Source organism: Cydia splendana, chromosome 7 (assembly GCF_910591565.1).
Source record: "Cydia splendana chromosome 7, ilCydSple1.2, whole genome shotgun sequence".
Classification (NCBI taxonomy): Eukaryota; Metazoa; Arthropoda; class Insecta; order Lepidoptera; family Tortricidae; genus Cydia; species Cydia splendana.
In genome coordinates, this window is record NC_085966.1 from 9,745,922 (window position 1) to 9,772,240 (window position 26,319).

The 26,319-nt window shown below is 37.8% G+C and overlaps 2 protein-coding genes across 2 annotated transcripts in view; both read right to left on the minus strand.

The window, feature by feature from the left end:
• On the minus strand, nucleotides 1-25,158 carry LOC134792132 (uncharacterized). The gene is made up of 5 exons (XM_063763348.1): nucleotides 24,596-25,158; nucleotides 15,825-15,888; nucleotides 5,100-5,308; nucleotides 2,932-3,088; nucleotides 1-522 (listed from the first exon to the last, which is right to left on the minus strand). The coding sequence occupies exons 1-5, from the start codon at nucleotides 24,747-24,749 to the stop codon at nucleotides 438-440; spliced, it is 669 nt and encodes a 222-aa protein (XP_063619418.1). The 5' UTR covers nucleotides 24,750-25,158; the 3' UTR covers nucleotides 1-437.
• The window catches only part of LOC134792123 (abl interactor 2), a 296,093-nt gene that overhangs the window by 200,565 nt on the left and 69,209 nt on the right, over nucleotides 1-26,319 (minus strand). The window lies entirely within an intron of this gene.

Sequence of the window (26,319 nt, forward strand, 5' to 3'; positions counted from 1 at the left end):
TTGTGTTTATAAATTTTATAAACTTAGTACAAAAGTTCATTGTAACCTTACGCCGTTGTAACATTTTAAGTGATATTAAGTTAACATTATTCTAGGCTATCACAGTTGCTCGGTAGGTTAATAATAAATACCTAATTAAGTATTTCTAGATTCTTTTTACCATAGCTTTACTACCTACCTTTCCATCTAAACTCATACATTTAGACAAATTTAATCTTACGCCAAAATCCTACATTTGAGTCATAACATATTGTTACAAATCTTTCATTTCTATTTTCGATATCAATATTATGTCAATAAGTAAATATGTACATATTTGTGTATGTAGAGTTGTAGACCATTTATGACTCATATACTATTTAAGAAGACAAATAATTGCGTGGAGACTTGGCAATGAGAAAAGCATAAATTCATAGTAACGATTGAGCAGAATTGAGTCATAGCTCTAGAAGGGGTGGCTTGGGCGAAGGCGAGCGGTTCCGGTCGGGCACCTTTAGATCCAACACGGTCATCTCTTCACATCTGTGAACAAGAAAATCTGATGAGTTCGAAAACGATACCATATAAAAATAAAGGTGAAGTGGAAAACTCAGAGACTAGAACTCGCGACTCTGTAATACCAGCCCATCACTCTACCAACTGAGCCACCGAGACTTACCCGAAGACAGCGAATATTTCCACCGTATCCTTTGTGACTGACGCCTTAGAGAGGCACCTAGCGACATCTACCTTATTTGTTTTGGTATGAAAGCGAGTTCGTATATCATATATGTACCTAATAATAAAATTAATACAGTTTGTTTCCAATTTATACATTATTAGAAATGTGCATGAACAACATGCGCCAAAGGTTTTCTTTCATACGTTTTCTTTTTCTTAAGGCTAAACATAAGTAATAAGTACTCTAAAAAAGACAATCTTTCAAATGGTTAAACATTTTTAATCACAATAACTATTTACCTCTACCTCCATAATACCCTTCTAAAACATTATGACGGAGGATAGGATACCGATTGAATAGTTCCCAGAGGATGTAAAACTTGGCGTTCCGGTTATTTCAATGTAAACCCGGCACTTGTAGGGACTTATTTCTATATTATGCACGATGTTATCCCACGAATTATTCATAAAATATACATTTGCGAGTCGCTTGAAGGGTGGCAGGGGGTGTTGGAATTACGAAGTAACAATTTTAATCTAAGCGCCATTGCCATTCTTGTCATTCCATACCTCTGTAGGGTTTATAATGAAAACACTTAGTTGCCTAAAATAAAATAAAAATAAAATAAAAAGCCTTTTATTTCCTTTCATTATACATAAAGTTTGTTAATATAATTTTATTAATTTAATTTGTAGGAACCCGTTAGGTGAAGGCCTCTTCCAAAGACGTCCATTTTTCACGGTCTTGTGCTATTCTTTTCCAATTTGGACCAGCCATTCTTTTCATGTCTTATGAATGGCTTTATCCATCTTTATCCACGTGATAAAATAACTGTCACTTTTTAACACCGTGGGATAGAAAGTGATTGACACCGTTTTATCACGTTGTCACCTAGACAAGAACGACCATCATATCCGTGCTGGTATTTTCTCAAGCGCAATGTCGAAAAATATATCATGCAGAAAGCAACAAACACAAAAAAATCCACATAGAAACTAATACAAATCGGCATGGGATATTTTCACCAGAAAATATTGCGGCCTGTTAATTTGTAAGTAAGTAAATACATATAGGAACTTAATCGAAATACGCAGCCTTGCTTTGAATACCTTGGCCGCTTCGATATATCTGATGCCGACTGTTCCAACGAGCTGGTGAAGTTCACATGGAACCGTTGGATGAAGACAACGCACAACCGTATATAATGACTATGGAAATCTTTAGCCTAGTAGTCATTGTGAATGGTAAACATCCTGCAGCATGTTGAATGTCCTTTTAAGAATGTAAAAAATCATAAAAACTTTTCGCTGTCGGCAACAAGACAATACATATTGCCGGTGGCAATTATCCAATGTTCCCGGCGATACAATCACTAAGTGAGAAACGTTCACGAAACAAATAAAACAACATTTCCACGCTTTGTTTAACTTGAACTAACGTTCAAAGAGGCCAGGCATTCAATTAACCTGTCTTTAGCAGCTGCGGAAACACCGGCAAGTCTAGCCGGAAGGCGGGATAGGCTGGGAGTAGAAATTAATAAAGTTGTTGCTGTTCATTTAGATTTTTTTATTGTTCAGATCGAACATTAATTCAAAATTGAATTTTAATTTTTATTGTTTAGTTTGTATTTATTGTCTCAATAAAATGTAATATGTCTGTTGTCTATTCTCCACCAGCGATAAGTCAAAGATGACATTTACTGTCACTGATCTGTATCCGCTCTCTTTTAAACATGGCTTCCACCTACTAGCTGCCCAATTTTGTGTTGTCCCTATATTTTATTTTAATTTATTTTACCTATACAATTTTATGTATACAAGTGTTTAAATGATTTTTCATTCAAAATAGTTTAAGTAACAGTACTAAAACTATTTTGAATTCATGTTAAATTCCATTTACAGATTTTGAAATGAGAGATTCTCCACTCCAGTTTATGTGAAAGAAGTTTTAATATAGATGCTTAGGTCCGGTTTCATCACAGTGAATAAATAAGTAAAAATAAGATAGAAACGCATCTACTTTACAACCTGTGTGTAGAACACATCAGGCAACGGAAAGTCCAGCTGACTGAGCAGAGAGCTACCGGCGCGGGGTGAGTGCGGCTCGTCCGTCGCGTATGGTGAGACTGTAGAGACTGTTAGGTATAGGTACAAAAACATTACCTCTCTTTTAAAGCCGGTGAGTGCCTATAAAACGCAGGCAACGATCCACTGTACAACTGATCTGAGCAGAGAGCTTTGTGAGAGTGAGAAATAAGAAGAAATAATCACCTCTCCTTTACAGCCTGCGAGTAGAACACATCAGGCAACGGCGAATCCAGCTGACTGAGGAGAGAGCTACCAGCGCGGGGCGAGTGCGGCCCGTGTGTTGCGTTAGGCGAGAAGGGTATTGCGGCTCGGAGCGCCGCTAATACCAGCAGCATGCCACCTGGGGAAGACACAAAGTAGGATTTTATCTATGTAGCCATAGGTCAGATTCTATGTTCTTTAGCTAATCAGAATTAGAACGCTTCCCAGAAAGCGCATGGCTACTCCAACGAGTTTCTCTTCATGCAATTTGAAATCCTGGACGTCTTCAGATTGCACCCATGGAGGAGCTTTATTTGTTTGTGTCATTGTGGAGGAAACCAATATTCCTCCAAAGCCTGTATCTGGTTTATTTTAAACGTTTCTTTCTTTTTAAAAAATGCTAAGGGCATGAAGCACGATCTGCTTGATCGCTCTACCTGCCACCACCGTTTTACCCGATACTCCATAATACTCATTTATTACCTACCAACATACAGAATAAAAACTGGAACTAAGAAATTGTTCATACCGCAATTTTTACGATCACGGTGTTTTTATTACCGACATCGTAATCTTTTAACAGCCCACTAATAACGCTGTCACGTTTTGTAATAGTTATGTAAGTAGACACTGTAGTTAGGTGCGTCACGGATATAGTAATGTTACTGCAAATATGTTTGCCTAAAATAATCAAACAAGAACTGTTTCAATTTTGTTCCGCGAATAAAGCTCTGAGACAACATTTTCTGTCATTTATTTCCAATTGGGCTTTTCTAGTGATTTCACTTCTACCCAGGATCATGAAAGAGACCAACTTAAATAAAGAAATTACATATAAATCTGCTTTCCGGGGAAAAAAAGATGTGTCTGTATCTAACACGTTCAATTCTACCTCTAGAGAAATTACGGGACTTAAATATTTTTGTACAGTGGAAATCTGTGGAATTTCGGGAAATCTTTAAAACCAATTAAAAACTCGAACTCTTAGTCGATTTCACCATTGGAGTAGGTAGGTAAGATAAACGTACTACTGCTCGACATGCTAATGCCTCATAGATAACACCTTGCTGTCATCTTTATTGGCAATGACTTTAGTTTCAAGATGACATTGTACTGGGAGCGCGTCGAGCACCAGTACGTTTACCGTACGTAAATATATTCATTGAAGACCAATTAGTTTTCTTCAAGTTAGAAGAGAGCATTAAACAATATTTCCTGAAGAATTTCCATAGCTCAGTAACAAATTTTTCAATTTCCAATTCTGATTGCATTCGGTTATTTCGTGCTTACCGAGCCCAAGTGAATGACCATGCTGTCTGTGACCTCGAGATCCGTAAAAACTATGGGAAATCGAATTATCCACATAGATTGGTTCGAAAGAAAACAAAAGCTCGTCTGCGCTCAGTTGGCACCAAAACAATCAGAATAACAGTCTAAGCTCCGCTTACAGTTTGAGAAAAAATATATCGCCGGGAATATCGGGATGTGTATTTCTTTTATGTTTCGAAATCCCCAGTGGGTTTTAACTTCACTGAAATTTTGGACAAGCAGTCTTTGAGGTTAGTCGGTATGTAGTTATGAAAAGCCCCCAAACTTTGCCGTATATACGAAGTCTTTTGCTTTTATGTGTAGCGGTATTTTATTTGCTGAAATATTTCAGCTTTTTTCTTAACCTTTCTTGGAAAAAAGTACCTACGTATTATATATCATGCCGTTGCGAATATAGTTTAGAAAAGACACTTTATAAATTTGGATTGGTAGTTACAGTGCTGTAAAAATGGTTGCCATAGCGATGGCATCAAAATAACTCATTATCATTACATACAGCAATCTAGTAGATGATCTACTAAACCCAACTTGTTTAAAAGAAAAAGGATGAGTTAATTTTGAAACTTTAGATTTTACGAGACAAAGATAACATTTTTTCAAATCTCCTTATCAGTAATGTATCATGATCGAACTGCCTGCGGACGATCTCGTATCATGATTAGCGTTTCGCGCTAGTGCACGCGCACCTAATGTCGGCCTACAACTCCCGCTGTTGTGTTCAGCGAACCGGTGCACGAGTATAATCTCACATCCCTGCGCCAAAAAGTGAGGCACAGCACATTCATGAACAGTGTCGCTATACCCATATCCCTTCTATATACCTGATATAGTGGCCAGCAGCGTAAGGTCAGCGAACAAAAGCGCGGTGGCGGCGCACGCGTATGCTGGAGCGCGCGCGCGGCCGCACGACCAGCGCGTGAAGTCCCAGCACCGCAGCGGCAGCGTGTATTCCCCGCGGCGGCATAGCACGTCCACAAACAGCGCCGCGACCCACATCGTCTCCAGTATCAGAACGCATGCTGATCCGACGCTGCCAACAAAATTAAGTTATTAGCCCGTAGCAAGCAATTAACGTAGGGTTGCCATACGTCCCGGTACGCCGGGACATGTCCCGGTTTGAAGCACGGTGTCCCGGCGTCCCGGCCGATAAGAAAATTGTCCCGGTTTAAAAATCATAGTTATTTAGTAGGGGGCTGGACTTGGTAAATAATAATATACCTACATTTCTACGTTTCATATGGCCAAAATTAAAAAAAAATGTTTTATGGTACCTACTTTTACCTAATGTCCAATATCAGTTTCTCAGACACACAATAATTAGATGATTATGTAAATTATGTTATTTTATAGCTTTTAAAGTCTGTAATGTAGAGCTCGAATTTCAGGCTCCCAAGGGCCTAAAACCTCATCAAAGGAACTTCGGCCCTCCGAGTAACTCTTGTACATATGACACATATTATTGTTGAGTAACACTAGCGCTGCTTTCTTACAGCTCGACCTTCAGCGTCGCTTAATTTTTAACAAATATAAAAATTTGATTTGAGAAGCTTGGCCTTTTGCCTCGCATGAAAGCTCACCGCGCTGGTTATAAGTACGCTTCGGGCTTATTAAGTAATGTGGAGATTTCTGAGCTCGACCTTCAGCCTCACATTTTACCTAAATTTTTGGTTTGTCTTCCAAATCTCGTCTTCATCAGCTTAGCCTTTGACCTCGCTGCGCCAAGCTCGGCCTACGGTTTCGCTTTTTAATACAATGGACATTGGTTGGCGTCTATGCTCTAGCTGAGCTTATCCTGAAGCACGGCTTCGACCTCGCATGAAAGCTAGCCTCACTGGGGAACTTCGGATTTTTAGGGCCGGCCCGGCCTTTTTAACACGCTTTCACAATTTTGTCAAAAAAATTTCGCGCTCGCTTCGCTCTCGTTTTTTGCTGGTTGACCCTGAATCCCCTGAATCTACATGGTAGCTTGACTGGTCAATGAATAATCATTTAAACACATGGAAAATTTATCTCCGAAACTACTGTGCTAAAATTTTGAAAAAAAATAACAAAATAGTTCTTTACCTATCTATAGGAAAACCTATTAGAAATGTGCAGTCAAGCGTGAGTCGGACTTAATTATAGACATTTCACTCAAGTTTCATATGAAAAAATACATTGTTACAAATTGTGTAACCCTTTAAACGCGACGCGAGTCCGACTCGCACTTGGCCGGTTTTCTTTAAATGTCCCGGTCTGAGTCCCCACACTTATGGCAACCCTAAATTAACGCGAAGTATTAGTGGAACCTGGTGATCAATAGAAGGACATGATGTCACGATCCTCAGCATTGACGCACCGACTGAAGAAGAAGAAGATTAGCTAAATTATATGTTAAATATCAGGTGAAGCTCAAGCCCAATTTTCACCTACCTTGAGAGGTAGGTACCTCTACTATAATTTAAGCTTCGCCTTTTGTTTAAAAAGTTGTCTTATTTACAATCACTTTCTTATGAAATTTGTAGGTATAGGTAATTTGCTTACTTATGCTTCCCAAATTAAAAGTTATTAGCAGTAGGTTTTGTATTGCAATTTTTAATTATTTATTGTTTAAATATTGAAAACACATAATCTAAACATAAAAATAATTAAAAATTAAATTTCACATTACTTCCTCTTCATTTATTCAAGTTTCGACTTATTTGGGCTGTGTTCTGTGGTTTCTTTAGCTATGCATCTAAATATGTAGGTACATAGAGTGTCCTCCAACTATCCCTGTTATTGTGCCAAGATCTCGTATTGTTGAGTTGAATGTAACCAGACAAAAGGCAGATTGGAATGTATACAATTTACAAACTGCATATGTGTTGATGATTTTGATTTGCGACCGGCTACAGGATAAGACTAGTTGATATGTATAATAATAGATTTTTCACTATACCCGTTTGTTTCCATGACTAACGTCATATTGTTATAAAGTCATTATTTATTTCTCGTGCGGAGTGATTTTGTTTTCATTAAAATTCATTTTTGAGTAGGTTACAAAATACATATTTAAGAACAACAACAAAATCTCCAGTTCAATGTCACTGAAAAGTCATACGTGATGTCGAAATCGCCCGTATCGCGCCACAAATGTTTGTTTTAAGAAAAACAAATAATACGTCGACAGTGCGTCATTGGAGTTAACAACAGACGATCACGGAAGATAGATATATAAGGTGTTCATTTATTAGTTGCAGATATTTTAACAGATGATACTTTACTTTAAACCAATTAACTTTAAATAGAAATTAAGATTTTTTTTCATTTACCGAACAAAAAAATAATTGTAATTTCATCTAAAAATAATCACTATGTACGTATGTAACTGACAAGACGATCAGACAGCAAATAACATGACATTGACAATCAAGTATTTGATTTATCGACGTGACGTGGCCAAACAGTTAGGTGTTAGGTAAAATAGGTACTAGAATCGTTTCAATGAGTTCACATTTAATAATCACATTGTTTTTACGTAGCAAATTTGTTTTTCAGTTTTCTCCAAAAAACATCGTAAAAGCTATAACGTTTCATACTTAAATATATATACTCCAGGAACCGAGTACTATCAGCTGTAAAAATATCTGGAACTAATAAGTTAGCACCTTATACAGGATGTCCCTAGCCATTGGACAAAGCCGAAATGTACATATACATTAGGGTATTTAGCACCAGTGTACAAAGTATCATAACAACCGGTGTAGCGGTTACGAAGAAATTAACAAATTAGGATTTCTTTTAATTTGGAGCAACCTGTATGTGTTAGTAGCTCCTGAGGTAATAAATAGTATGAAACCTTCGACCGTTTTCATTATCTTTTTTATTTATGACATTTGACTTTTGACAAATTGTCAAAAGCACTGCCAATGACTTATACAGTAAGCATGGTCTAATAAAACATGGTCTTCCATTCCCAGAGTGACACGCGATTACGTCACAATAACATTGCCACTTTATTTCAACATAACATGTTACATGGGTACATTATACCTATGGTTAATAAGTTAAAATATTTCTTTATAATTTTATAATTTTCATTTATATGTATTTTAGCTTAAATTTTACAATAACACGTCATTTTTAATTACTCGTTAGCAATATCTTCCGATTCACGAAAGAAATTTCAGACTTATCGGGTAATTCTGTTTATACTACTGGCAACACAGGATAGCGCTGTGCACATTTGACAATTCGGATCTAGATAACTTCATGCCCTGACCGTCATCCTTGTCGAACGCGTGTTAATTGTTATTTCCTTCTCGCTCAGTGTCAGCAGTCGCAGTGTTTTCCAAACTTTTCACGCCGTAAGCTTGGTAATTAATGTGTAACTGTGAATTAGTTTTTCAAACGTTTGTCTTGTATAGACTAGCAAAAAGCAGAGCTTTGTAAGGGCTCGCGGAGGTTTTCTACCCTAACGTACCGAACCGGTTGCTGTCCGGTAGGTACGCCTGTCTGTTACAGCTTTTACTTTGTCCTTTAAAAACGTGTCCAGACGACAAAATCGAATTGCCAATATCATCCACACGTAATATACAATTTCATAAGTGCATTACATCCTACACGGTCGCCCAATACTTTTTGTAAGGAACCCAACTGGCTCTCCTACATAATGTTGGGTCAGCGAGCCAATGTTCTTGAATTTATTTTTGCGTCCACTCCACACAATTGATCGAAAAACTATCCCGTCTGGACACCTACTGGCGGTAATCACGCTGCTCCGCACATAAACTAACACACACAGTTCCACTAGGTACAGCCAGGGTCCAGCATCAGCTCTATCTTGGGTACTGCTCTTCCAAGTTCTCATTAAGACGTGTCAGATGACCAAAACAGCGTGTGCCTATGTTGCACCAAACCTGAGTTCCACTAGGTACAGCCAGGGTTTAGCATCAGCTCTATCTTGGGTACTAATCTCCTAAGTGCTCATCAAGACGAGTCGGATGGCCAAAACAGCGTGTGCCTATGTTGCAACAAACCTGAGTTCCACTAGATACTGCCAGGGTTCAGCATGAGTTCTATCTTGGGTACTGTTCTCCCAAGTGCTCATCATGACGAGTCGGATGTCCAAAATAGCGTGTGTCTATGTTGCATCAAACCTGATCGAGTTCCACTAGGTTCAGCCAGGGTTCAGCATCAGCTCTATCTTGGGTACTACTTTCCTAAGTTCTCATCAAGACGAGTTGCATGACCAAAACAGCGTGTGCCTATGTTGTATAAAACCCGAGCTCCATTAGGCACTGTCAGGGTTCAGCATCAGCTATCTTGGGTACTGAAAGTACTGATCTACCCAGTGATCATCATGACAAGTCGGATATCCAAAACAGCATGTGTCTATGTATGTTGCATCAAACCCGAGCTCCACTAGGTACTGCCAGGGTTCGGCATCGGCTCTATCTTGGGTACTACTCTCCTAAGTGCTCATCAAGATGAGTCGGATGACCAAACCATAATGTGCCTTTGTTACACCAAACCTGAGTTCCACTAGGTACTGCCAGGGTACTGGGTCATTTTGCTGAACTGCACGCCGACGTTTCGATTGGCGTGCAGTTCCCATACAAGTTGCAGTCGGGTTGTAGTCCGTCTGTATCGGCCCTAAGTCACTGAAGTTTGTATTAATTATGCTTACCTTTATTTATAATTTTAGCAGTTCCAAGCAATAGTAACACTAAAGGCGCCATTCATTAATTACGTAAGACAATTTTTGCCAGCTTTTGACCCCCTCCCTCCCCTATGTAAGAAATAATAAAGAATAGGCTGACCCCGTCCAGCCACCAATATAATTTATTTTCAAAAAAATATTTTTATGAATGTTTATTTGGACCTGTACAAAGGTACTTGAGCTCGTTTAAGCTAACTCTGCACCGTGTTTGATAGCATAGAGTGTGGAAGTATTATTTTAAACGTCATAATTTCATAGATATTAAAAAAAATATCACATCTTTGTGATCTTACTTAAGAACTATGAAAACCCCCTTGTAAGAAAAAATAAGATATGTTCGACCCCCTTGCACCCCAAAATCGTCTTACGTAATAAATGGATGGGCGCCAAAACTGTATCTCGAACTGAAAATACCCGATTTAAGTTTGCTAACACAACATGACTGATCATCACATCGTCAGCGTCACAAAACATACGAGTAAATTGACCTCCGCAGTAAATATACAGCAAGATTGATTGTTCTAGTAGGTATTCACAAAAACTTAAGTGCTAAAATGGGAATCAAACCAAGTGAAGCGAGGTGGGTTGAATCCAAAATTGTACCCACTTTGGTATTCATCGTTGTTAATGGTGTAAGCGCCATCGACATTATTGAACTTGAAAACACCACATAGGTATCGTATTGTCTGAATACCCACAACACAAGCCTTCTTAAGTAGTCAATTTGTAATAAGAATGTCCAATATTTATTTATTTATTACTAACGCCATCTGTTAGAGAAAGAAATAATTAACATTAGCACGAATGTTAATTCATCATTTTGCAAACAGATGTCGCTAGTAGTAATACAAAGTGTTATTACTTTATTTTATTTTTTTAGGTTTATAAAATGATATTTTTATGTTTGATAACACATCTAGACATGAATTTAAATTACTATGTTAAATTTCAAACCTAACAGTGCAGTAGTTTTTCCGTAAAGTGTACCACAAGAATGCATAGTTCGTCGATTAGTGATAGGGCTCGCTTCGCTCGCCCTAATAAATAAAGTTTAATTTAATACATTAGATTTGTTTTATTTTACTATGTTTCTACATGAATAACTTAAAATTAATGCCGTTAAAATAATTTTCACCGTTGGTTAAAATTCTCCCACATTTCAAAGTTTGAGAACCTGTAAACAGCATGATGACGTAGGCGCTAGACATGTGCGCCGCGCCGCCGCGCCGCCGCCGCCGACGATTTTTCCACGCCGCCGCCGCCGATTAATTTGACCGGCGTATAATCGGCGTGGGAAATTTTGATACCTATCGTGTCTCATTCCATGTTGCGTAGTGAGTAAATAGTGTCAGAGATATAATTTATAGATCCTTATGCTTTTTCGCTTATTATTTGCCAGTGAACCAAATTAGCATCATTTTTGTCGTTGCGGTGTTAGCTGTGATAACGATTTAGCGTTAATTTAAACAAGATCTAGTTTCTGGATCTCAGGTTATTATTTGATATTTTATCGCATAGCTTTTTTGTAGAACGCATTTTGTTTTACATCAATAGTATCTTGATTGTCAATTTAATCAGTGAACTAAAGTCAAGAAAATAGCAGGTTCATATCCTAGGACATATACATGCTATTTTCTTCTTAGAATCTCCAGCAAGCTGTCACCACGATTATAATTGCGTATTTTATGATTTCTCGTATGATGCTGGTGACACGCATAAGGGTCATTATTTACAGATATTATTTGATTTATTTTAATACTTTATTTGATTTATTTATCACATAAATTACAATTTCATTTAAAATTACACACGACCAATTCTTAGTAATTTTATTGTGATCATCAGCTTCTTTTACTTAACAATATATTATATTTCAATCAAAATTATAAAAGTCAGGATAAAGCTTCGTAATAAGCTATACCTAAACAATTATACCTACTTATAGGAACTTAAATCACCAAGTATCATCACTAAGCTAGCAGTAAAGAAAACAAAGTAGACCTTAATATTCCATAAAACGGGACACTTCAAAGACATTCTGTTGAGCGAATCAACCTGCCAGAGACGTTTACTTTCGAAAACGATGACATTATTCTAACATACATTTCTGTTAAACTTCAGTTCAGACATGTAGTAGATGTAGATATAGTTCATCATTATTTCGTAACAAATCCTAGGTCATCCAATCAAATCCATGGCATCGGGGTCTCCTGTCGAAGTTACCATCTTATGGATTGCCGGAGGGACTATGCAAATGGATCGCTAGCTTTTTGTCCGGCAGACGCATACGAGCCGTAGTAGACGGAAGCTGCTCCGATAGCATGGTCATTAACGCTGGCGTTCCGCAAGGTTCTGTGCTATCCCCTACGCTGTTTATGCTGCACATCAATGACATGTTGTCTATCGATGACATTCATTGCTATTTACCGGGGATGCCTATTACACAGGCCGTGCCAATATCCCTCGTTCTGTGGTGCTGGAGAGTTGTGAAAAGCTTGTGTCAGACATTGAGAGCACTCTATCCAAAGTTTCGGTGTGGGGTCGGGACAATTTAGTGCGATTCAACCCCACCAAGACACAAGTTTGCGCGTTCACCGTTAAGAAAACCCCATTTACTGTGGTCCCACAGTTCCAAGGCACAGCCCTTACCATGTCAGGGAGTATTGGGATCCTCGGTGTTGACATCTCCAGTGACGTCCAATTCCGCAGCCACCTGGAAGGTAAGGCTGCGCTGGCGTCCAAAAAACTCGGTGTGCTCAATAAAGCGAGGCGATACTTTACTCCGGGGCAAAGACTGCTGCTTTATAAATCGCAAGTCAGTATGGTGCCATATGGAGTACTGCTGTCACCTTTGGGCAGGAGCACCTGGATGCCAGCTTGGACCCTTTGACTCAGTCCAAAGGCGCGCTGTGCGAATCGTCGATGGTCCCAAACTCACAAGCGGTATTGAACCTTTAAGTCTAAGGAGAGACTTTGCCTCCTTGTGTGTGTTCTACCGCTTGTACAATGGGCTGTGCTCTGAGGAACTATTTGACATGATGCCAACGGCTGCTTTCTATCACCGCACGGCTCGCCGTCGGCAGGGTGTTCATCCTCACACCCTAGAACCTAAATGGTCGCGTACTGTGCGAATTAAGAGTAATTTCCTCCCGCGGACGCTCCGGCTGTGGAATGAGCTCCCTTCCGAGGTTTTCCCGAGGGTCTACAGTATGGGGTTCTTCAAAAAAGGAGTGTACAGGTTTTTAAAAGGTAGGCAACGAGCATGTAACACCTCTGGAGTTGCAGGCGTCCATAGGCTACGGTGACTGCTTACCATCAGGCGGGCCGTATTCTTGTTTGCCACCGATGTGGTATTAAAAAAAAAATAGGTGAGGCGACAGCGGCTAGGAAAAGTCAATATAGATTTAAGACTTAACTTATAAAGATTTTTTTTTGTGTTTTATTTGTATTCCGCTTACAAAGTAAGTAAAAATACCTTTTTACTTTCATATTTAAACATGCCGTTGGTAACCGTTAGGTTGGTATTGGTAATAAATGGTTGCCAAGTGACATGATGGGATATAATTTTTGGCAATAATTTAGAAAACACACATAATATGTTTTGGATAGCCTAGAAAATACTCAGAAAGCTTTAATGTAGAGTTTCTACAGCCACGTTCTCATGCAGTATCAAAAATAATGCCACGCCGATTTCACGCCGATCACGCCGCCGCCGCCGATCAAAAAATCATCGGACGCCGCCGCCGATGATTTTGCCATCGGCGCACATCTCTAGTAGGCGCGTGTCAGTTAGGTCATACGCGAATCTCGGAATGGAGTACCAGGCGGAGTATATTATTATACCATGACAGTAAGTATGTTTCTTTTTGTTGTCGACTATTGGAAATAATTTTTGTTTGATAATTTATTTTTTATCTTTTGTTCTAATTAAAAAAATATTACCGTTAGAGCATTTCTGAGAAGTAACCCTACGTGGGATTTCAGGGTCTGTCCAATGGCTAAGGTCATCCTGTATATGGTACCCAACCACTCTTAACAAGCCATTGAAGAATGAGTAAACATTTTGAATTTGTTGCGCGTGAATACGGTAAACAATTCAATGAGTTTTCAAATACGTAGTCGTTATACATTACGCTTGCATATTCAACACACATCTGAATGAGAATAAATCTTCGTGCTTATCCCATCTATAAAGACCATATAACTAATTGTACCTAATTTCACTGAATTCCGTTTGGAATATTATATTAATAATTTGATATTTTTTAATGATAAAAAACCGTTTGCGTGACTTGATAAAATATAATTCATGCCACGGTAAAATAATCTATTATTCGCCTTGTTAAAATATTCATATAATATATGTACCTACTTATAAATATTAGAGTGATATTTTTATGCACGTTTTGATCCTACAATGAGAAAATTTCTATACTAAAATATCAGCGACCGATGTCGTCGATAGGAGGTTAATTTGATGATACACTATAGACCTTTTGCTTTCTGCTCTCTGCAGTAAGTGCGTGAAAACACGTGAAAACGAATTTTCGTAAAAATGCTAATACGGTTTCACACCTAACTACCTATACGTATTTTTGACAAAATTGTTTTTGACATTCGAGACATAGTTAGAGTTAACTACCCTTATAGGTATGTAATAGGTACTTGTTATAAATATATAACATATTCGCAAAACCATAGGATAGGTACTGACCTATCCTATGCTCTACCACAGAATAAATAATACTACTAGGTACAGAAGACGCACTCTCTAACAAAATGCGTCTGTTACGATCAGGACAGACATGGCCGCTAGGTGGCGACAGCGCCACGCGCGGCTTATGGCTAGCCACCAAAATTGGTGTGGAACGGATGCACTTTTAGCTACCTGTTGCAAAGCGACGAAATCGCGGAGTGAGCCACGCCTGGCTCTACGCTACAACGCGAAGCAGCGTCAACAAAAACTAGGTGCTTACACAAACACTACAAACAGTTCATTTAACTTTTGCCGCCTGATTTCCACGCAAACATTCGTAGAATTCGGTCTACTGAAGCAAAGATAAGTAAAATATATAGACTGCTGAAATTATAATTGTTTCAGATAAGTATAGTATGTATATCGCACTAAACAATATTATACGGTCGCAAGCGAAAATTAAAGAGCAATGGATGTTCACGTTTATAGACGTACGTCTCCTCACTAAATGGAGTGAAGTGATGCGATACATGTACATTTATATTTGATGAGGAGTTGGTATGGACATTGACAGTATTTAAAATTAACTTATCTCTGTCCATACTTTCCTATTTTTCAGATTAGAGTTTCAGTGAGCTGATATATTATACAGAATATCTTTGCCTTCCTGCTTTATGCACCCGCAATGAATAATTCCTGGACGACGTGAAGTGTACACCAGCCTGCTAAGCATATAGACCGCAACCGCATTTGAAAATTCATTCAATTGTATACCTTGTGTTTGTATAATAAGGTACGCTTTTGAACAAGTTTTCAATTGTGACAACTGTGGATAAGTATTCTGAGCACGGCAGCTTTTTGAGTTCGCCATTGATACCCGGTAGATCCTTAAAAGGGTGTCAGAAAGTGGTTTGCGTTGGTAGCGCACATAATTAATTGCGGCCAAGTCGAATATGTACTATTAAAGTTCAGATCCACCAAAATTACAAAAAATAAACTTTTGATATCTATCGGACTAGTGCCTATGTTTATTCATAAACCAGGTAGGTAAAGTACCTACAAAAGACCCGTTTTTGTGTGTGAACTGACACTGACAACAACAGTGCTTTGAAAACATTTAACACCATATATTTATATTAAAGTTAAATATGAAAATGACGTACTCACAGCAAGCCCGGCCCTGATGCCCCTCGCCCTAGCACCACGAGTTCGGAACCGGCGCCACTCATCACTGAAAAGAAGAAAATCGTTATTGTAACTATGCCACAATGTTCAGTTATTGATTTTACTACATTGATTGAACCTACAATTAGTGGTTTGTAACTATGGGAATCATTAATTAAGTACTAATAAGCACTCAAAGTGCCACCCTAAGTTACGCTCATTTGCTCAGTTTCGCTTCGGTGGACTGGGATTACCTTGATACGTGGGGTAATTTTGATCATTGAGTTTAAAAGCGCGTTCATTTTTAGGGTTCCGTACCCAAAAGGTAAAACGGGACCCTATTACTAAGACTTCGCTGTCCGTCCGTCCGTCCGTCTGTCTGTCACCAGGCTGTATCTCACGAACCGTGATAGAGTTGAAATTTTCACAGATGATGTATTTCTGTTGCCGCTATAACAACAAATACTAAAAACAGAATAAAATAAAGATTTAAATGGGGCTTCCATACAACAAACGTGATTTTTGACCAAAGTTAAGCAACGTCGGGCGTGGTCAGTACTTGGATGGGTGACCGTTTTTTTTTTGCTTTTTTTTTTCGTTTTTTTTTTGCATTATGGTACGGAACCCTTCGTGCGCGAGTCCGACTCGCACTTGCCCGGTTCTTTTATTCCGTTTTTTTTTTCATTATGGTTCGGAACCCTTCGTGCGCGAGTCCGACTCGCACTTGCCCGGTTTTTTTTTAAGTCTCATGTCAACTACGTAAATAATTTCATAAAAATTTCTGTAATAGCTTAAAAATCGCTGATATGTTATTCCATGAATGAAAGTAACTCCATTCTGCGGAAATCCAAGAATGCATTTTTTATATACTGGGTCAAGCAGATCTTGTCAGTAGAAAAAGGCGGCAAATTTGAAAAATGTAGGCGCGAAAGGATATCGTCCCATAGAAAATTTGAATTTCGCGCCTTTTTCTACTGACAAGATTTGCTTGACCATCTATATTTAACACTCCGCTTGTAACACTGCCACCGCCGCTTCCAACACTACTAAATATTCACTTCAAATCTCAGTCTGAGATTATACAAATAGGTAAAGTGTCATTCTATGGAACTTTCTTACTATGTAAACAACCCGCCAAACTGAAATCATCATTCAGTGACAGTTTCAATATGGCGGTTTGTTTACATAGTTAGCAAGTTCTATAGAATGACACTTTAAGTATAAATTGTCTTCAAAATTTAGTTTAAAAATTTTCTCGAAGTATATTAATTAGTAATATTAGAACCCATCATGAAATATTTGCATAAAAATTTTGCTACACCTGTCCAGTCCCGTTAGCGTGCACTCCTCCCTAAAAGATGCGTCTTGAATAATAACGATGATGCCAAAACATTTGTCAAAAACAACGTGTGGTTTATTTTCCACGCTGCCGGGCATGTTTTATTTAAGTACGAGTAGGTATTCCTTCACTCTGATTTATTCCTAAAATGTTGGACAAAAAGCTAATCTTACGAATTTGTGTTTGGAAGAAAAGTCGGCAACGATTTAGATAGCACACGCAGCGCAAGTGTTATTTTAAACGTCATACTTCTATGAAATTATGACGTATAAATAACACTGGCACTGCGTATGCTATCAAAACCGTTGCAGACTTTTTTTGGTCTAACTTTAAACAGTTTTTTTACATACCTAGTCATACTACAAACCTTTTAAATTCCAAGGTCGTTATTTAATATGGTATTGAGTTCCCATCAATGATCATGATCACATCACAAAAGAACCTAGTCCAAGTTTCAGCACAATCAAGTGAGGAACGAAAACACAATTTAAAAGCCATATTTAAGTCTATCCTGAAGTGGCTGAGTAAAACTTCGAGCGCTTTAGCACCCAGCACCGATTAAGTTTGTCAGAGACAAATGCGTGGAAAATAGGAATCCAACTGACCGCGCCAGAAAACTAGCACCCAACTGTGCAAGCTGTTAGTCTTAAACTCTTTAGTTTTAAAACCAAACTACTACAAACTACAATTAAGGCGAAGCGCTTTTAAAGAACAGAAGTTGCTTCAGTAAAATCAACTGTTTTTGGTTTGGAAGGGAAACTTTTGGAATACCTTAAATTTCCAACATGGGGCCAGCGTCACGTTTTATAAAGTAACAAGTTCGCTGTTTGTCTTTCCCTCTAACAACCATATTTGTCCTTGTTTGTATTAAACGTGAGTCGGTTCTATTGTAAGAAATTGGTTTTTAATCACGGCTTTCATTAGACATGGCGATTCTGCTGTTAGGTAATATCTAGGTATTAATTCCCAGGATATTTAATTTCCGGGACAAACCTTACCTCGTCAATCATACAAAAACACCGATAACAATGGCCTCTCGCAGTAAAGCTGCTAATGCATGCGTGAGACAGACATAAGGCGACGTTCGCTACTTTTAGCAAGTACCTATAATGTGCAAGTGCGATATCAGATATGATTGCATCTGTGTCGCAGCATTGTTTTTCTTATAACGCATCAATTGACTTGATTCACTTGATTGGTCACATTAATAGGCCTGATGACAAATTTTGAAATCCCTTTTATTATTGTCGGTACACTTGTATTGGTTCCGAAAAACACAATATTTCAGCTATACTCATAAGATTTAACATAGATAATTGCATTTTATTATAGCTAGTTTAAACATCGCGCGAAAACGCCTCGCATGCCATTTGTGACGTCATTATTTAGTTGGTGGTAGGGTGGTAGACATTGTTTACATACTTACAGTTACGAATTTCCCTTGAATCCGAATGATATTGTTAATTCAGCACCATATATTACGATTAGGGATGATAAATACATTACAACAATTTATCACAATAACTCATTTTACACAAAAACTCTCACACGGTTGCAGTTTAAGATGAATTATTTAGATACATGTAAATTTTGAGTGAAAATCACCGAGCGCCGGTTTTACTTTTTAATTTTTCATTTTTTCTAATTACGACAGCCAACAAGGCAATGATAGTTCCATTCAGCCAAATAATTAAAAGTTTGTTGTTGAAATATCGTATTATTTAGCATTTTATTTAAATAATAACAAATAGATATCTATTTTATATCGTGTAATAATATTTATTGTACGTAATAAATGTTTAGTGGCGAAATAATATTTTTTTTGCACCTTTCGAACTCTTTGGTGAGGACGTATAGATTTCGGTCAATGAGGTTGTCTATGTTGCTCTAAGAAATATGTTATGGATTGATGACGTCACTGTTTGGAACGCTTCTGATTGGCGTTTCAGTAATAATGGCCGATTGGAGAATTTTGCACTTTTATTTTATTGAATATCTTAATAATCCTTCAGTTTATACTGAGATTAGGCCATTTTTTAGAATCATATTAACATATATGTTTCTTTGAAACCATTATTTCCATGATTCTTTGTTACTTGCAACAGGCCTATTGCAATGATCATCGTTTCAATCTCTTTGGCAACGTCAGCACTGACGTGCAATGTTCTTTATTGTTTACGAGTAGGTTACAGTCAAGTGTAAAAATATGGGTGCACACATCATACTCAAAAATATGTCCCATAGCTCTTATGTCGGCGAATAAAGAAGTATGGGACATATTTTTGAGTAAGTTACATGCACCCATATTTTTACACTTGACTTGCCAGTTGATCGTGTTGATACCGTAAACAAAACTGTGCTGTCGCCAAAGTTTTACAGACCAAGGTGAATTTTTAAACTGTACTTAGATAGATTAATAGATATATTCAAAGTTTGTCTGCTAGTACGAGTCTCTTGAGGTGATAATTACCTAGTTGGTCACGAGGTGATAATAAATAGATAGGGTAACAGAAAACTATTTAATAGGGCGTCCCATAGTAAAAGTTGCTCAGTATAATCCCAAAACCTCCCTGGCAACGGGAATGCAGTTATTTTTTAGCCACCGTGTATAGATAGCATGTATGCATAACCTACTAAAAACAACTACAAACATGATGTAGAATGACCTCTAAGACTTATTTTTACAAGCTTTTATTTACTTTCACCTTACCTTCGTCTGTCTGTAATCAAATCTTGCAAGTTAAATTTGATCCACTTCCCGGTTTCGGAATGAGCTGAAATTTTGCATACATACGTAAGTCCGGTGACAATGCAATATTATCGTGTCATCGAGCTGATCTGATGATGGAGACCGGAGGTGGCCATAGGAACTCTGTGATAAAACAACGAAACCTAATTGTGTTTGGGGTTTTTAGAATTGTCTCGATGAGTATTAGTTGCCTGGAAAGAAAAGTACAGTCAGCGATAAAAGCTTGTACCAAAAATGAAATGTTTCCTAAAACTTATTTAATATTTTGCATGGTGTGGAAACTAAGCCTGCCATTCATTAGGCGGCCAAAAAATAAAAATGTCAGCGACGTGACGAGAATTCAATCAAAGAAAATTAACCAAAATGTCGCTTTCGCGATACTGACAGTGCATAGTGATAAAAAGCGAAATTAGGGAACAAACACTCTGAAAAAATGCTACACAAAGCTACTTACCTATTTTTTGTGGGTATAAAACATTCTTAAAAACAAGTGTAGTATACTTATTATTTAATAGCGTTAGACCTAAATCCTAATTTAACTTAATTTAATGTCAATTCAGTACGGATATGATGGTCGTTCTTGTCTACGAGATAGCATGATAAAACGGTGTCCGTCACTTTCTATGCCATCGTGTTAAAAAGTGACAGTTATTTTATCACGTGGATAAAGATGGATAAAGCCATCCATAAATACGCCGGCAGGGCGTGGTTACTTTTGCGATAAATGGGACGGTCGCCGTTCAAATATGAATTTTTATATTTGAATTGCAAATAATAATATAATTTTAGTGATTGACATCATGACAAGCAGCTATCAATCCTGAAATTGCTGGCAATTATTCAATATTTCCACCAACGGCTACGATATTCCTACTAAAACAGGAATCCGGTACTGATTTAACAATATGTTACGGTTTTGATATTATTTTGATAAGACTTTGAAATCGCTCATGCTAATTGGTACAGGTGAAATGAAGTAAAAGTCGTGCGTATAGGCCGACAAGAAACTGTGAAATTAAAAAGTGGCAACATCGTAGTGTCGTCCCGTTTTCTTAGATTGATTTGAACGGGACGACACTACGATGTTGCCACTTTTTAATTTGTCACGTTGTCGGTCTATCGGTCACCAATCACCGAGACGATTAAATTAATAACGTCGTATCAAAACGAGTTTAAAACCGTAATAAATTGATAATTAGAATCAACCTTAAGTCGAATGTTCGTGTAAAACGCAGTGGCGCCTGTAAACTAATTAATTTAGCATTACAGCGCTATATTTCCGCTAAGTGATGCTATAACTTCCAACAGATAACTACTATTAACTACTATTACAACGTACAAATCAATTTTACTAGTATAACATTTATTGAAACTCATATAATGTAGAGGCCCAACGGAGCCGACATGTCCCGTTTGATAAAGGTTCCTTTTAAAAACGTAGATAAAAAAAAAAAAAATCAATGCTTGGGTACTGTGTGTAATAAAATGCCTGTGGCTAGTCAAATTAGATCCAAAAAATCGTTTTGAAATTGGAATTTATTCCCAGCAAGCTGGAAAGCATTTTAATACCTTCATTTGGTCTTAAATGCGTATAATCCGAATTCGCTCCATCCCAGGAGGTGTGGATAAATTTTGGGAGCCTAGGGAGAAAATCACTCGATCACTCAATCACATCAATTACAAACACCAGCAAGACCAGATCAGATCAGATCAGATTATACCAAAAAAAAATATCTAAGTGGCGGCCATTGTTAACAATCTTTGACTACGAATTCATATTAATTAAGGTACTATCTTTCGAATCCTCAAATGTCAATTTTTATCGTTATTAGAGCAAATCCGTCGGACGTGCTGTTTTTGAACTACAAAAAACCGAAAAAACTAAAAAAAATCCACAACTCCCGGAATGGAGCAAACTCGGGTTACCAACACTAATTTAAAACCAAATGAAGGTATTAAGACGATTTCGAGCTTGCTGGGTATTAATTCCTGGAAAAAATCTAATTTGACTGGCCTAAATGTACAAATATAAAAGTACAATATATATCTAAAAAAATACACAAGTATTTAGATAAAAATAAAGAAATGGCGCTCATAAAAACTACGGAACCCAAAAACGTTACTCATGCCACACCAAGCGAAGTGGCTGGTTTTGAGTAAAAAGTTGCCTTCTAACTGCCACACAGATTTAGTGCTCTCATTTGTCTTTTCTGCTCCCGAAAGTTAAGAAGGTTGGTAAATGGTAAATGTGAACCCACAATTTTGATTCACACGGAAACTACGGTATGATGGATGGTATTATCCACATCTCGCGATTAGAAGAGACAGACAGACAGACAGTCATTAATAATCACACTGTCACGTCAGGAGCCGTCATATCCGTACATAACCTATCTGCGACGACGGCGAAAAGTTATAACCAGAAAATTAGACTCCAATAACTTCACTAAAGCCTTAAGTAGACGGATCAAAAACTTTGTAGGTATGCGATATTCGTTACATTGCGGTATTAGGTCGATCGACTGAATTAATTGTACTATTTAGTGACAATGCAATATTGCATGCAAGTTCTTGATCCGTTCGTGTATAGAGACAAGTTTTGTATTTATGTATTTTTATGACTTAACGAACGAATAAGTTAAAAAAAAAACGGGCAAGTGCGAGTCGGACTCGCGCACGAAGGGTTCCGTACCATAATGCAAAAAAAAAACGAAAAAAAAAAAGCAAAAAAAAAAACGGTCACCCATCCAAGTACTGACCACTCCCGACGTTGCTTAACTTTGGTAAAAAATCACGTTTGTTGTATGGGAGCCCCGTTTAAATCTTTATTTTATTCTGTTTTTAGTATTTGTTGTTATAGCGGCAATAGAAATACATCATCTGTGAAAATTTCAACTGTCTAGCTATCACACTTCGTGAGATACAGCCTGGTGACAGACAGACGGACGGACAGACGGACGGACGGACGGACAGACGGACGGACGGACGGACGGACGGACGAACAGCGAAGTCTTAGTAATAGGGTCCCGTTTTACCCTTTGGGTACGGAACCCTAAAAACTATGATTAGGAATTTAAATATCGGTGCCCGTGTCACGAAAGCTGTCTTGTAAAACAAACTGAACCCTCTTTCTAATGAAAGGACTTCAATAGGGACTTCCGTTTGTGGATCACAAGTGCCCCTGAAAAGTGCTTGTGAAATGGGCCCCTGAGGGCCCTACCACATACCACAAACATCTAAAATCGTAATCTCCCTCTCAACCGTTCTTGCAAGTACAAAAGATAAAAGTGGTTCCCGACTATCGCACCGAAAATACACGAGTGACACACACGTGAGATACTCAAGACAGCTCAAGATAACGAAAATTACGATAACGTCGGAAGTGGCGCGATGCATTTTTCTTATCAGTTTTCCTTTATACATTTCCACAATGTATGAACATATGTAACTACAATAGGTTGGTACAATGTTGGTAGGTACGATGACGCGCGCTGATAATTAAGGGACAATAGGGATGATTACGATCTTTCGTCACCTCTTATGACAATATTTGCTGTAGAAGATAATGATGAAAAACGCCTTAAAACGCTCATTATTCAGCCTGCTGATGATTATGACAAAATGCTGTTTTGCATATTATGAAATTACCCGCTTTGAAACAGAGAACGATAAATATACCTATAGAACGATAAATAGATAGCAGTCGTTTTCGTAAAAAGCGAGCGGATACCGAACTCGTTATGAATTCAGAATATAACTGGGAAAACGCTGAAACGAAAAGCAAAAGCAGTAAATTATGATAAAATTTAAAATAATATTTATGCAGTTTGGCAAGGCTCACTGCAATCTGTTCATGTCTGTCGAAGGTGCGCGGGCTTACGGCGATAATTCAGTTAAAAAGCTCTTTCCCAAGTAGACATTTTAGTTATTCAAAGAGTCAGTTTGGATGAATGAGCTAGGTATACTCTCTATAATCTAAAAGTGCCTGAGAAACTTCCGGGTGAACGTTGTTAAAATAAATAAGTTGTAGCTATCTCTTTATTCTTTATCTTTTTTCGTCAGATTTGGATAAAATTTGATAAGTTTGAAATGTTCCTCTTCCTGATTATTCTAAATAAAAAGGTATGTAATTTTCCGCTGAGTTTATATACGAAGATATCATACTTATGTTTACGTAACTTAGCGGAAGTTTGGACATACGATGAAATTGCGCTTATATTGTACAGAATACGGAACTCTATCTAACCACTAAATTTTAATAAAAATCTGAAGGAAACAGGAATTCGACAACAAACACAAAAAATCGGCCCTAATTTTCAAATCCAATTTCTTTATATAAGTAGGTACCGACTTATTATGTTTTATGGATTTTATTTTATTTACCTACCTAGATTAAACAAAAATAAGAAATAGGTAGGTATATGACGTGGAATCCAATGCGGTCGAATAACCTAAATGGAAAGCATATTGTCATTAGAATTAGGTAAGTAATTAAGAGTATCATAGGTACCTAATTACCTAATTTATAATTAATTATAAAAAGTAGGTAAGAATTAAAGAATTATGTAAGCACGTTAGTTTTTTGTTTTTTAAGTGCTATCAGTAGGTAGGTAGTTCATACGTAGAATACTGATCCCAGTCAAAAACTGTCATAAAGGGTCCTCCTGAAATATGCCAGTATCTTACCAACAGCCGTGATCAATCCCCAAAACCTTGCCAGTGGCTGCAGCAGGCTCCACAGCCTCAGAGCCAGTGGGATTTTAGGAACAGCCGCTCTCCTGCCAGGACTGGCAGCGTCAACACCAGCTGGCTCGAGCTGTTCCGACGAGGACATCTCCATCTTATCGCACTATAGTTTCACTGAGCGTCAAAATCCGTGACCGAAACCAGTCGGGCGTGCTTCGTACCAATTAATTGCATAATATTGACATTATCATAATTAACCGGCAGTTCTCCGCTTTTTATAACTTTTTATGTGTTTTGTGTGCTACATTTATTTAAATTTAGGCTATTTTTTATTACACACGCCTTAAATTAACAAGTTACTAAAAGTAAACTGGATACGTGTCTAATTTGTATTATTTACGTGATATTAGTAAAATGCATCATGCTGTTGATAGTGTAAAGACAATCTGGCAGTTTGCCCTGGTACCAAAATATCACCGCCTTGAATATTCAGTTTAAAATCAATCTTAAAGTTAATGTCAATATAATTATGATCTCCTTGTTTGATTTATTTTAGAATTGAAATCGGCTACACATGTTTTTAAACGTTTTCTCGTCAAGTATTTTCTCCGTAAGTTATTTGGCGCGTTATATCTCGGGTGGATTTGTGTGGCGCGCGCGTAAACACGACAGTGGTTGGCAGACTACTGAGAGATGAGAGAAACATTTCAAGCAGTGATTCAGTGAAGCAATACAGCTTCGTGGTCTTTAATATATGCACAAAGATGACAAGAATTTCTCACCAATCTCTAGTAGAGGTAGTTATTAGAGATATACATAGGTATGTAAGTACCTACCTACCTATTCATAGATCAGTTTTGCTGTTTTGTTGAAACGCAAATTATTATTAAACTTAATGATAGATTCTAACCAACAGGTTAAGTACCTACCTATAGTTAATCCATTTAGCGATAAGAAATTATGACATTACATTATATACTTATGTACGTAGGAATATACAAAATTTAAGACCATGTTTTTGGTATTTTATAGTTGTAAAAAAATATGACGTTCATAATGTAATAAAAGCCTCCCTCATTTTGTGTTCTATTTAAATCGGTGCAAAATCTTTATTACCGCACACCTGACATCTGTTAATTGGTGGACTGAGGAATAGAAAGTTCACTGTGCACCTACGAATGCCGAAAGGTGCTATTATCACTGTACAGCCCTTGCTCGAATCGACTCCTATAAGTAGGTAGATGTCATGAGACGAAAATAAGTAGGCAAGTACTAGATAGAAACGGAAATTAAGTTTCAACCTAAATAGAGCCGTTAAATCCGTCAAGACAGCTCTGCTATCTTAAAGCCGTAATAGATTACCGCACCGCACCGCGACCTTGCTCCTCATTATCCGGCCGTACTATTCTGGCTGTACATTATTGTAGGTGACATTCCGACTTCCGGTCGATGAATCATAGACAAGATACCCATACCATAGACACGGACACGGCTTTATTTTATTGAGTCCGGTTAATACACGACCAAATAATGTACAGCCCAATAATTGGCGTCCACTTTTTTGGATGCGTATTATTGGGTTGTACACTACTGCCCTGTTAAAAGAGTGGCTTCATATTATTGGCACGGACCGAGCTTGTACACCCTGATAACGCTCAACCCAATAATACACGACCCAATAATACGAATCCATTTAGTGGACGCCGAATATTGGTCGCATATTA